The sequence below is a fragment of the Thalassophryne amazonica genome, chromosome 14 (assembly GCF_902500255.1).
Source record: "Thalassophryne amazonica chromosome 14, fThaAma1.1, whole genome shotgun sequence".
Lineage (NCBI taxonomy): Eukaryota > Metazoa > Chordata > Actinopteri > Batrachoidiformes > Batrachoididae > Thalassophryne > Thalassophryne amazonica.
The window spans coordinates 26,844,632-26,858,277 of NC_047116.1; the positions used below are offsets into that span (position 1 = coordinate 26,844,632).

Sequence of the window (13,646 nt, forward strand, 5' to 3'; positions counted from 1 at the left end):
TTTGTGCTTTGACTGGCGATGCCATACTGTGATTAATTAACACCCCATTTCATGGAGGCGCAACGACCAGCACAAGCAGTGCTGTGAAAAGTTTGTATCTTCATGACCCGGAAATTCACTTAGCACATCTGTTTGGTTTTTGTGCACAGTACAGTGGTGGAAGGAGACGTGCAAATGTAGGGTTTTCAGTAAAGCAAGGGAGTGGGATTTTTTGTGTGTGTTAATCAGGCGGTGAGCCCACACGGAGGTGACACCATGTTTCGGGCTGAGCCCAGCCAAGCCCCATGGCTGTAGACCTGAATGGCAGGCACTCGGCTGTGAGCTCCTCCTTCATCCCATTCTGTAAGAAAAGGATGGATTGTTCCCTCTGGGTCAGGGAAGAATTATTACCTCAAGTGGAGGAGTTAAAGTGTCTCGGAGTCTTGTTCAAAAGTGGGTGAAATCGATAGACTGTACTGCATCTGATGCTCTGCAGTCGCTGTGCCAGACCTACCATCCTTCCGATATCTGGGCTTACACTCAGGGACAAGATGAGAAGCTCTAACATTCAGGATGGTATTGGAGTAGAGCCGCTGTTTCTTTGCATCGCAAGGAGCCAGCTGAGATGGTTTGGGCATCTGGTGAAAATGCCCCCTAGTCATCTCCCTAGGGAGGAAGACTTAGGACACACTGGCGAGATTATGTGTCCCACCTAGCTTAGGAACACCATGGGATTCCCCAACAAGAGTTAGAGAACATGGGCTAGGATGGAGAAGTGTGAGATGCACTGCTTGGTCTCCTGCTATTGCGACCCAGACCCAGATAAGCGGCAAAATTGAATGAACAGATGAAGAGCAATTTTAGGGTCAGCCTTCATTGACATACCACAGAAATCACTAAAAGGGCCTCGGAGGAGTAGGTCAACAAACAGATAGGCAGGCAGACAGGACCTTTAACAAATTTAACCTCACTGGGCACCTCCAAAACCCACCTCCATATCTGTGCCAAATTTGGCGAAAACCAGAGTGAAAAGCATTAATTTTGACCAATAACATGAATGACCTTGACTTGAACAAAAACTAACCCTTTAGGGGCCGTTCTAGGCTTGACAATCATCCACATATCAGCTATGGTGGAAATTGGCCGAAGGACCTTGGAGGCGAAGGGGTCAATACAGACAAACAAACGTTTCTCAATTTATAGCGTGATTATCTATACATTAACACCAAAGAGTAAGTCCCTTCGGCTCCTCCTTTGTTTTCACTCGGGGTCGTTACAGCAGATCCAAGGTGGGTATACATATTGATTCAGCACAGGTTTTACACCAGATGCCCTTCCTGATGCAACTCCACATTCAGTTCAATTTATTTCATTTATATAGTGCCAAATCACAACAAGGTTACCTCAAGGAGCTTCACACGAGTAAGGTCTAACCTTACCAACCCCCAGAGTTGGTAAAAGAAGAAACCTCAAGCAGACCAGACTCAAAGGGGTGACCATCTGCTTGGGCCATGCTACAGACACAAATTACAAAACAATTCACCAAACAAACATACAGGAAATGTTGCTGGTGCACAGGATGGTTTCTGGAACAGATACCACACCCATCTCTGGATGAAGCTGCACCTTAAACAGAAAGAAAATGAAAAAAAAGCAGAATCAAGCATCAGAAAGAGAATACAATGTAGTTTGTCAGTATTAAGCAGTGGTGGGCACAGATAACCACAAAATTAACTTCGATAACAGATAATCAGATAACTGAAAAGTTATCTTTGATAAAGATAAACCGATAAACCACACAAAAATGTATCGGAAGTTACAGATAACCAATAACCGATAAATTCAGTGTTGTCTCTGGTACATTTGCAACTACTAACAAGCTGAATTTGAGTTTTAACACCACGATCGCTTTTGAAAGCGACAAAAGACTCAAACAGTGAGTCAGCATTTCTATGTTTGAGCATGCTGCACCCTGCTGGAAGCTACACGGCTACAGCACTGAAGCACCCTGAGAGCAGTCACAAAGTCAGCTCTCTACCAATCACAATGCTCCGGTCATGCGGAGGTCTTGAAAAATAAAGGCATCCTGACTTATGGTTTTGTGTGAATACTGATAGAATAACGCCATTAATGTCAATTCTGTCATTTGTACAAAGTTCAAATATAACATATATCGTTTAATGTTGAATAATGCACCAATTCTGAGGTTTTGTAACACACACAGACAGATCGCAAAGATTCTGGGTAAATGTGCCTCTGCTAAACACTGATTGGTTCAATCATTCATTATGTAAACAACACGTTAATGTGATGTGTGTCGTGTGTTGGTGTTTACAGATAATTGATACAGATAATACATGTGCTTTTGTAAAATATTCCATTTTTTATTTGTAAAAACAGGCATTTTTACAGAGCCTGGAAGTGTCATCGCAAAATGTTTTACATGTGGAGAGAATGTGCGCATGTTTTATGATGTTGTAAAACATGCACTCAATATTGTTGACACAAATGTTGGCTTTACACTGTGTGAGAGAATTTTTGGGATAATCGCGCGTCCTGCATCGTGTAGTGTACATGGAGTAACAAGCTGCGTTTAACATCTGACGACCACCTCCTGATCGCCGATCGTATGGTCGAATGAAAATCAAACCTGTTTGATATTATTCTGGTCGGCCGTCGTGAGGGTATCCTGCTGCTGCAGAGCTACAAGTGTCCAACTGCTCGCACTGTGCCTGTGCAAACACCGCAGAGCTATCTTGTAATGTTTTTTGTTGTTGTTTTGTTTTTAAACTTAATTTGTAAAAAATAAATAAATAAATAAAAATACTGCCATGAACACCACTGGCCAGTAGATGGCAGTAGAGGCCTTGAAATCTTTCCAAAACAAAATCGCAGATAATCCGTCTGCTACTTGTAAGATGCGTGGAATTTAACAAACGCAAATACAATAACGTCTGTAAACCCAGAGAATATATTCACGAGAGTTTTAGGCACTAGAGTTTAATGCTGCTGTCCGTGGAGCCTGAACAGAGTGTCTGAAATGCATTTGTCCTGTTGTGAACACCCTGTCCTACCCATAATGCATGCTGGGCTCAGCATGTGCTCACAAAACCTTAAAAATTAGCACATTATTTTAAAACTAAAACATATATCTGATATTTTCACTTTATAAAACTTCAGACATGACAGTAATTCTAAATAACAAAATTAGTTTTGTTAAAATTTGAACCATAAGTTAAAAATGTATGCCTCTGGATGACTTGGGTGATATGGCCAGCGTATCAGTATGGTGTTAAAGGAAATTATATTTTTTTTTTTTTTGGTGACTAGTTCTCCTTTGCCTGCAGAGGTAGAGTGGTTTTTCCTGGAAGTATCTCTACTGTTTGCAGACGGTAGAACTATATACATCTGTTAGGAAACTTTTAACAGGTAGGTCTCAACTGTTTTAAATTTTAAAAATGTTTGCTGTTGTTCAGCTGGGTTTACTGCGTTATCGGTCTAAAAGTTATCGGAGGACAATTCATCGGAAGATAATTAGTCCGATAATGGTTTTTAAAGTTATCTAAAAAGATAATCCGAAAACATTATCTTCGATAATTATCTGTTATCAGATTATCGGAAGTGTGCCCACCACTGGTATTAAGCAACAAGAAAAGCAGAAGAAATACTAAGGTGATCGCCGGCCACTAGCTCTAAACTTCACTAGGGCGCCGCCGCACGCTCTGTTTTCTAATAAAATGAATTAAAAGAGTAAAAGCATAGAAACTACTATACCAAAAGTGTAATGTAATGTGCATTTCTCCAAGCACATTACATGATAATGTGGCAAGTGGGGGTTTGAACCAGGAACCTTCCACACTGAAACCAACCATACTAACCACTTGCCCACCACCCCTGCATAGCTATACATTAAGCACCAAATTCTGTTATATAGCCAATAAATAATGGGCCCTCACTTTGTCCCAGTAACACCTCTGTAAGCCACCAGTTGAATTAGTTCTCAGAAATTATGTGAAAGTTTGAGCCACAGTTGTGTCAGGTGCAGGTACTCTCTGGATAAGGAGGTGACTGTGAACGACGATGCTGATTTGTTTAGTTCACCATCTGAATGAAACCTTCAAACTGGGTGATGCATTTAAACAGGAAAGTATATTCTGTTTGGCAAATCAGCTTAAAATGTTGATAGTGTACACCTTTTCGGGAAACTGATATGCTAGTTCAATCGGTATCTACAACACTTCAGCCACCATATTTTAGTATCTGTGTAATCAGAACAGCTGGTTTGCCAGGAAACACCCATCCATTCCTTGTACCCGTAACCTAAAGCTTTGCGCTGGTCGTAACGCCTGCTCTCAGAGTTCTATACATTCATTGTAGAACATTTGGGGTTGATGAAATAACAATCATTTGTTTTCTGTTGTCCACAACTCTGTAGCAGTACCAGTTTACTGACTCGTACACTGAGGTAAATCAAGCCAACTTTGTGAAGTGACTACAGTATAATTAGGTTATGTTGTGCTCCTTTGCTAATTCTTAACTCCTCCTCCTGTATTCCAGCCTCAGTCTTATTCTGATCATAGTAGGAAACCCTCAAAGGGCTAATAGTAGGATTCCATCTCTCAATGGGTAAAAAGGCATGGTCTCTTCATGGATGTTTTTACATGAGGCTGAATTCAGTGCCGTATTCACATTAACACCCATTGACTGTGTGAAATCCGCGCCCCCACCTTTGTCCTTTGACGTTGTGTTTTTATGGAGTCTGTCAAACATTTCAGCTCAGTCGAGTCTTTCAGAGTCATGCTAACAAACTGTTGGAATGACTCCCTCACACAACCCACACACATTTTTTACTGTGTCCGTCTTTGCTTCTTTGTGTTTTATTCTGTACAAAAGCTTGATGTCGTCTTTGCATTAAGTGTGTTTACCTCTTCTTAGGCTTCTTTGAGGATGAAGACGGTAAAGAATATATCTACAAAGAACCAAAATTCCCCCTCTGGTCAAGATATCACAGAGGCTACTTAAACTGTACTCAGACAAGTTTGGTCAAGAAAACGTGAAGATGATTCAGGACTCTGGAAGGGTCAGACTCTCAACTGGAAATTTATATATATAATTTCTACATCATTTCAAATTGGGATAGATTTCCTGAGTGTTAAATTAGATGACTAGATTTGTGCTTTATCTCTGCAGGTTAACCCCAAAGACCTGGACTCTAAGTACGCCTATATCCAGGTCACACAACGTCCATCCTTACCTCGAGGAGAAGGGAGCTGGTGGACCGAAAGACGGACTTTGAAAAGAGCCACAACATCCGGCGCTTTGTGTTTGAGATGCCTTTTACCAGCTCAGCAAAAAGCAAGGTGGTGTGGATGAGCAGTGTAAACGCAGGACGATACTAACCAGTAAGTAACCCCATGTGACTGGAGCATAAAACTCAGATTCATAAGAGAGAAATATGTAAGTTAAAATGTAACTAGGCTACACAGCAAACCACTGATCCACAGGATGACGTGCCGTAGTACCTGTAGCCCCATCCTCTGGACGTTTGATTGAACTACAGCTATTTTATGCACCAGGACATTCGATAGGAATTTCATGGATTTCTGGGTGTGGACCACAGCGCTGTTTCCAGTATGCCAAAGATTGTTACCATATAGCCCATCTACCTACTGGCAGATTGTATTAAGATAAACATTGACCACCGTTAGCTATGTCACACGTCGGCTATGCTAAAATACGAAATGTAACTAAATGGAACGAAATGGAGACTGATAATCACAAAATGGGGACAATAAATGTTAATTTCATGAAATACATACCTTAATAGCCACCCAAACCCACGTAAGGCCATAAAGGCTATCATGTTATAATACTCCTTAAGGACACAAGAAGTGCTGCCACCTGATGTAAATATCAGCTATCTCTGCTTAAAGCAGGGTGCCTGCTATGGTGAGTAATCTATGATTAAAGTTTATTTTGTCATAATCAGAGTGCATGTTATGAAATGTACCAGAATTTCAGGCCCCATTTTGCTCCATTTCGTTACACGTTGTCCATTTCGTGTGTTAGAGATCGCCCTCACGTTAGCTGATAGTATAAACGAACATGGTGACATTAGTTTACATTACTACTAATGGTTCGTGATTGTCTATTGGTTATCAGTTGTGCTACTGTGATTGATAAAAACGTTAAGGGCCATTAAGCTAATGGCTAGCAATCGATCCGTATCTGTGACTGATTCTGGCATTAGCATGATAGCATATACAAGCACAACAACCAGAATTTGGTAATTCCACGAAAACGGTGTAACTCTGACACACAACAAAGGGCATATATTGAAATGTGTAAGTGCTTCTCTTATTTCCTGTTGTCTGTGACCACCTTCTGCTTTTATCATGTAGTAGAGCAGGCAAATGCCAAATATACACTGAATGCTAGGTTTCCACATGGGTATGTTACTCAGACATTACATTATTCAGCAGTAAGGTCCATAAATTTAATATCTTGATTCGATTCTGAACCACGTCAGCTGTTTGTTATGGACCTTGCCTATTCTAGATCACAGATATATTGTTTTATGATTCAAAAGCTCCAGCCTAATCTCTTATCTTTATTGTGTGAGAGCTTTCATAGGATATACAGAAGCACACTTGTTAAGTCGTGTTTTATGTACTGTGCCTTTCAGAATCTCACTTGGGACAAAAAGTTTAACGGCTGTTGGGAAAATAACAAAAATGATCATAGCCCGTTTTTTTAATCATCATGAAATTTAGTTTGATTTCTGAAAAATAGGTTATTTCAAAGAAACGGGGAGCAATATGGAAGCACAAGGGAGGGCTGAAATTGTGAAGGTATATAAGGCTACTACATAAAAAATAATTTTTATAGTTATTTACAACATCAAACAGAGACACAGTGAAGTGAGGCTAGTGATTTGAAGTGTGTGGGAGTGTTTAAAAGGATGTGGCAAACCAAAAAAAACCCAAAACAATTTATCAGTTGTCTGAAAAGGTGTCAGGCACAGACAGATTAGATTTCATCTTAGCAATATTACGCACAGTTCTCTGATATGCATGATAAAAACAAAGTGGGGTCAGCATGAATGCTGAGGTTTCTTAGAAGCGGTTTAAGATCCATAGTGTCAAGTGATACTGTTGGTTATGTTAATTTCTGGGTGAAAGAGGGTTCAGTTTTCTCTGAATTTGGTAGTCATAAATTTCAAAGATATTTGATTTTTCAAGTTGCTAGTATACAAATAATGAGTGTTTATGAGTTTCAGTGGTATGAATGTTTCATGAGGTGAAAGCAAAACAAACTCTGCATGTTCCAGCTTTAACCGAATTAAATTAAAAAATCGCAAGGTGTTCAAATACTTATTTTCCTCACTGTATTCATGTCAATGTTTATGTGCTGTAGCTTCTCTGTATCATGGATCTATTTTTATAAAAAAAATAATGGAGTTGTTCAGTGGAGTGAAATGTATGGAACCAAAAGGAACAGTGAATGGAACCAAAGTGCATGAAAAATGACGTAATTCATGCAGTGGACTATTTTTCTGTACTATGGGAAAAATAATCAGTGCTATTGGATATACAGTACACCAGTCAAATGGCAAAGATCTATTTAGGGGTTATATATAGCAGAGTATCATCAGCATAACAGCGTATCAACAGCAGAACAGAGTATCTTCAACATAGCAATGAGAATTTATTGAGTAACATTTATCCTTGCATTTCTACCCCTGTAGCCACACATTGCTTTCCCTACGTAAAAAAACGTATAGCAGTGATGTACCAACACCACACTGATCTGAGTCCCATTGAGGTGGCTATTGATGAGATGAGCAAGAAGGTTGCCGAGATCAACATCTGTGCTCATCCAGTGAAGTGGACATGATCCGTCTGCAGCTCAAACTGCAGGGCAGCATCAGCGTCCAGGGTTGTGCTTGAATCCTGTCAGAAACAATACGTCCATGCTGAGTTGCAGATGTCCTTTTTGAGAAGATAATCAAAGTTTCTTATGCCCCAAGGTTAATGCAGGGCCACTTGCATACGCGCGAGCTTTCTTGATGATACAAGTGCCAAGAAGTATCCTGATAACAAGGTGAAACAGCTGAAAGAAGTCTTCAGGTAAGGTATCAGTGATTGGTTCAGCTGTTATGGCTGTATGTGGTTGTTTTTAACATGTCGTGATTTTTGCTTGAAAAGGCATTTCGTGGAGGCCTGCGGCCATGGACTAGGCGTTAATGAGCGACTGATCAAAGAGGATCAACAGGAGTACCACGATGAGATGAAAGCGAACTACAGAGACCTCGCCAGAGAGCTGTCAATCATCATGCGCGAGCAAGTAAGTGCATTAATACTCAGGCTGTTACTTTACTGAGATACTGTACCAGTGGTAGTAGTAGAGAAGCTTTAATCTTTGACTGGATTGGGTTGCTTGATGCGACGACGTTTCGCTTCTAATCTCAGAAGCTACCTCAGCTAAATTTCTTGCTCTGGTAGTCTGACTTCTGTCTTGACTCTTGTAGCGTCAAGCAACCCAGTCCAGTTGAAGATTCAAGCTTCTCTACTATGGAAAACCACCTGGACAACTGAGAACCTGCACAGAAACCTTGTACCAGTAGTATTCATTTGGCAAACTGCAGCGCATTTTCTGCACAACTATTGTTAAAACTGTCATCTGATTATTTTTTTTTCCCCTCTATGTATTCTGTGTTTAGTAATCAGATTGATAGTCTCTTTGATAACACTGTTTTTTCTGCTTTTTTCTTATGCTGACATGCAGGTCGGATGGTAATAAAACAATCACCATAGTATATGTTTTGTTAACTGTTGGTTCAGCCAGTCAATTGGCACTTTTCCACCAGATGGTACCAGTTCAATTTGACTCAAAGTGTGTGTGTGTGTGTGTGTGTGTGTGTGTGTGTGTGTGTGTGTGTGTGTGTGTGTGTGTGTGTGTGTGTGTGTGTGTGTGTGTGTAAAACACCTGAATAGATCCCTGTCATTTGATTGGTGGTTTGTATGTCATGTGACATGAATTATTCGTACCATTTGCCAATGTTCCATTTACCATGCAATTTTGGTGCTATACGTTTTGTGCTATTGCACACCATGACCACCAGGTGTGCTCACACTAGCGGCATCACACTTAGCTTAAAAACAAACATGGCTGTGTTTGTTTTGGTGACAGAAGACAGTTTGAACGAGCTTACTTGTTGTTATTATTATTATTATTATTATTATCAGTACGCCGTAAACCGTGTGGAGACATTTGCAGTATTCACTGGGACGTATATAGCTGAAGTTGAAGCTCTGTTGGATGAAGAGCTCATCAAATTTCTGTCGTGATTTTTTTGGTGGACTGAGGAAAGCAGATAGGAGTCTGTACACGAAGAAGTCACTGCTTGACATGAGATACGGACTACATCGTCAGGATTGTTTTGGAACTGACTGTTTTTTGCAAGCTGACTGAGAACAATATTGGACTGCTATTTAATGTTCATGTTGGACTGTTTGGAACCTCTTGACCTCAAAGGATGAGTGACATACATCAAATGCAAGTCCCTTTTCTCTTGTTTATAAATAAATAAAATATCAAATTACAAGGATCTATTTTAGGTGTTATATAAAACAAATAATGAATGTTTTCATTTGTTTAATGGTAAAAATGTATAATTTGGTGAAAGATAAAAGTTCCATTCAACGAGATAAAATATCAAATTAAAATTACAAGGATCTATTTTAGATGTTATATAAAACAAATAATGATTTTTTTTCATTTGTTTAATGGTAAAAATGTATCATTTGGTGAAAGATAAAAATGTTCCATTCAACGAGATAAAATATCAAATTAAAATTACAAGGATCTATTTTAGGTGTTATATAAAACAAATAATGAATTTTTTCATTTATTTAATGGTAAAAATGTATCATTTGGTGAAAGATAAAAATGTTCCATTCAACGAGATAAAATATCAAATTAAAATTACAAGGATCTATTTTAGGTGTTATATAAAACAAATAATGAATTTTTTCATTTATTTAATGGTAAAAATGTATAATTTGGTGAAAGATAAAAATGTTCCATTCAACGAGGCGGAGCCTTTCACCAAATGAAATATTTTACCTATTGCACTCGTAAATATTCATTATTTGTATAATGTGTGTGTGTGTGCGTAAAGGGAGAGAGTGAATTATTTTAGCGGTTGTCTTTATACATTTACATTTTTATATTATGCATAAGCATATTTATGTGCCGCCATCGCTGTTGTTTGTACTTTTTCTCTCGGAGGAAAGTGTGCTGAGATAATGTTTGTGATCATGAATCCTCGTGTTCCTCCGCCTCGACTTGACTCTGATAGTCGTCACCTCAAAGGTTAAAATCTCAGTTCTGTTTTATTGTTTGCACACTTTTGGCTTCTAGATCAGGTCCAGTGGAGATGGCATGAAGAAGCATTCTTCACACTCGCTTCAAATCTTTAACGCCATCAGCGGCACACCGACCAGTGCCACCATCCACGGCATCCCCAACTCTTCGTCTGTGGTATGATGGTAGCCTGCAGCGCCCCCCTACGCTTGGCCAAACAGGCACATCAGTGACGCCATGTTGCACCTTTGTGTGAGTGAATTTCCAGCTTCAATCGGCTTAAAGGGAAACTGACACAAGCACAAACTTGATTCCTTTGCTGAGTGTCTTCCCTTCGTGGAGGCACTGGACCTATTTAATGTGCTGCCTGGTAAACAGTGACAGTTCTGGGGTTTTGTTTGTGTTGTGTGTGTGTGTGAGACAGTGGAAGAAAGCAAGGCCGTCACTCTGGCTAGAAATGCGAGACAACCTGTGATGTCTGTGCATGTTCAAAAAGGACATGACATGAGGTGTAGCCTATTTGTGTGGCAGAAGACATTCCTCTTTGGACCTAAATATGCATGTCCCTAGCCCTCCCAGCAGTGCCTTTTTGTTTATTTTGATAATAAGATTTCTATGTACAGTTTTGTTTTTATATATATAAATCTCTTTTATGATTGCTACACGCTGCAAGTGCACACGTCAAACACTTATTCTCTTTGCAGCTGAAGATATATTTTCTACAAAAATTTCCAAAACCCACCTCCTGTGAATTACGTTCGTATTCAAAACTTATAATCAGATCATGTCTTAGACAGAGGAGTTTTTTACATATTTAAACGTACTGCATAAAATAAGTATATTCCAAGTTGTTTATTGATGTACATAAAAAAGGAATGTGTGGCAATATTTTAAGTTTTTTCCTGTGGGGCTCAGACACTGTAAAGATGATGTTCACCTTCTGTGGCCAAAGCGGTGAGGTGTGGAACCAAAACTACGCCGACTGTGGAAGTAATATAAGCTTTTTACCATTTTAGTGTTTTAATGTTGAGCAATTGTTTTATATTCAGGTCACTGTTGTTTTTTTTTTGTTTTTTTTTTTTGTTTTTTTTTTGTTTTTTTTAGTTAACACAGAGTCACTGTTCTGCTGTAAACAGATGTTCCTAACACTTTTCTTTAAATAAAATTCACTGATGTAAACATTCTATATTTTCCTCTTATTTCAGCTGATATAATGTGAATAGGATGTATATCAAATTTGTCTTAGTGTTTACATCTCTGAGTGTGTGCTGTGAACGTGGCCACTCAAGAATGCACGTAGACACTTGATACTTGCACAATAGTTACCTGCTGGAAATTAAATGAGGTTAAATGTGTTTTAGGGTTCTTTGGTGCATAAAAGAGCATGTTTTATGAGAAAGAAGTTTTTTTCTTGTGAAATTACACATGAAAAAAAATCATGATTGACACTTGATGCATATACTATTGGTACCCCTAAGATATTGGTGAGCCATTTCCATTTCAGGGTTCATAGATTTGCATGTTAATGAGTGATTTGCTTTTTGTTGTGGCCCCATGACTTGGCAACAATATATTCGACACACTTGATGCTTTCTCTATAGGTATTTTCTCATGGGAATCTCTGATATGAACTCATCAGATTTTAGGATTCTTTTGCACATATATTTGAGTGTTAATGATGACATTTTTTTCTTATTGACATGACAAGACGCAGACACTTGATACTTATTTAATAGGTATTCCCTGGGTTGTTTGGTCTATCTATCTATCTATCTATCTATATCATTTGCATGTAAATAATGATGAAGTGAATTTTTTTTATCTTATTAACAAAACGACTTATTAGCAGGAATCATATGCAATACGTATAAAATCGTAGCTGCTGCCTCGTACACCTGTTGCTACAAGTATTTGTCAGCTGATCACAGCACACTGACAGCTGGATGACAGCTCAGTGCACACATTAAAAACACAGAAACCACTGCCAGGGCAGTTATATAAATAATTACAACAATACCTACATACGCAATTACATAACAAATAATGAAAATGAATGACCACATAACACAGAGTGACACATTGGTCTGTGCGCTGAATGGACAGATGGGGCGTGTCCACCCACAGCCGCTGCTGTAAAGATCTCTGGTCCTGGATGTCCCAGCTTGAGAACAAGTTCCATGTTTGGAAGGATATGAACTTGACATTCCTCTATGAGGTGCATGTCTCTGTCTGCTGTCCTCACGTGAGAATAGATAAAACATCTTTTGCCTTTGCAGTGGCTGCACAGTGCACCTCCTCTATGTCCTTGTTGATTTCAGGCATTTATCTGCTCTGATTACAAGCCAGCAATGGTAGTGCAGTGGTAAAGTTTCAGCCTGGTAATCAGAGCTTATGGGTTTGAATCCCGTGAGTGACTTTTTTTTTTTTTAACCAGGGTCATTTAACCGTAGGGTTCTGTATTGCATCCCCTTTTATGTATTATTTATATCAACCCAGTGACATTCACTAATTATACAGCTGGTTTTTATTTTATTTTATTCCACATCAGCGGCACAATGTGGTGCACCTCGTCCCAGCTGCTCGCACTGTGTTCCTGCTCACACGACACGTCTCACTGGGATCGTGCAAGCCTGCCGTTGGCTCAATGTTTTCGTGGTTCGCTCAAACAAGCTGTTCCGCCATAAGTCACCCAGATTTGTACTTAATTGTACTATGTGTGAAGGGGCCCTCAACAATACATGGGTGATTGTTTAACTACAGGCACTATTGGCCTTGTAAATGTAATTTCCACCACACCATTGCCTTACAATATAAAGCGCCTTGGGGCAACTGTTTGTTGTGATTTGGCGCTATATACATGTGCTCTGATGTCACTGTTTATCTCCATAGAAACTACCCAAACAATCTTTCATACAAACTGTTTAAAAGGGACATTACAGTGTTGTGGTGGAAATTACGGCAATAGTGTGGGACAACTACATTTTGTTTAAAAAAATCACAACAGTTGTATGACATTGAATACCCCAATTATGTTTTGATTATTTTACTGATATTTTATTCAGAGATATTTCAAAACATTAGAAAAAACGTTTCTTTACCATTCATTTTTATCATTGAAGATCAAAAGTCTGGGTGTGGGACAAGCACAAAACGGCAATATTTGCATATAATTATGCTGAAAAAAGGTGAAAAAGTCATCATAGACTACTAGAACAAATTTCTTAACACACTTTCATTGTAAAGATAACTATAAAAGTGTGAAATTTCCCCTTTTTTCTGTTTTTCATACAATATGATCA

The 13,646-nt window shown here is 39.0% G+C and overlaps 1 protein-coding gene across 1 annotated transcript in view; it reads left to right on the forward strand.

Moving 5' to 3' along the window:
- The window catches only part of zmp:0000001200 (dedicator of cytokinesis protein 9), a 91,408-nt gene extending 79,882 nt beyond the window's left edge, over positions 1–11,526 (forward strand). The window contains 12 exon segments of the mRNA XM_034186130.1: positions 4,415–4,444; positions 4,914–4,965; positions 4,968–5,059; positions 5,170–5,220; positions 5,223–5,325; positions 5,328–5,381; positions 7,727–7,840; positions 7,843–7,922; positions 8,009–8,036; positions 8,039–8,108; positions 8,187–8,325; positions 10,405–11,526. Coding sequence (XP_034042021.1) covers positions 4,415–4,444; positions 4,914–4,965; positions 4,968–5,059; positions 5,170–5,220; positions 5,223–5,325; positions 5,328–5,381; positions 7,727–7,840; positions 7,843–7,922; positions 8,009–8,036; positions 8,039–8,108; positions 8,187–8,325; positions 10,405–10,530 — 939 coding nt within the window. The 3' untranslated portion in view covers positions 10,531–11,526.
- The last annotated feature ends 2,120 nt before the right edge of the window (positions 11,527–13,646 follow it).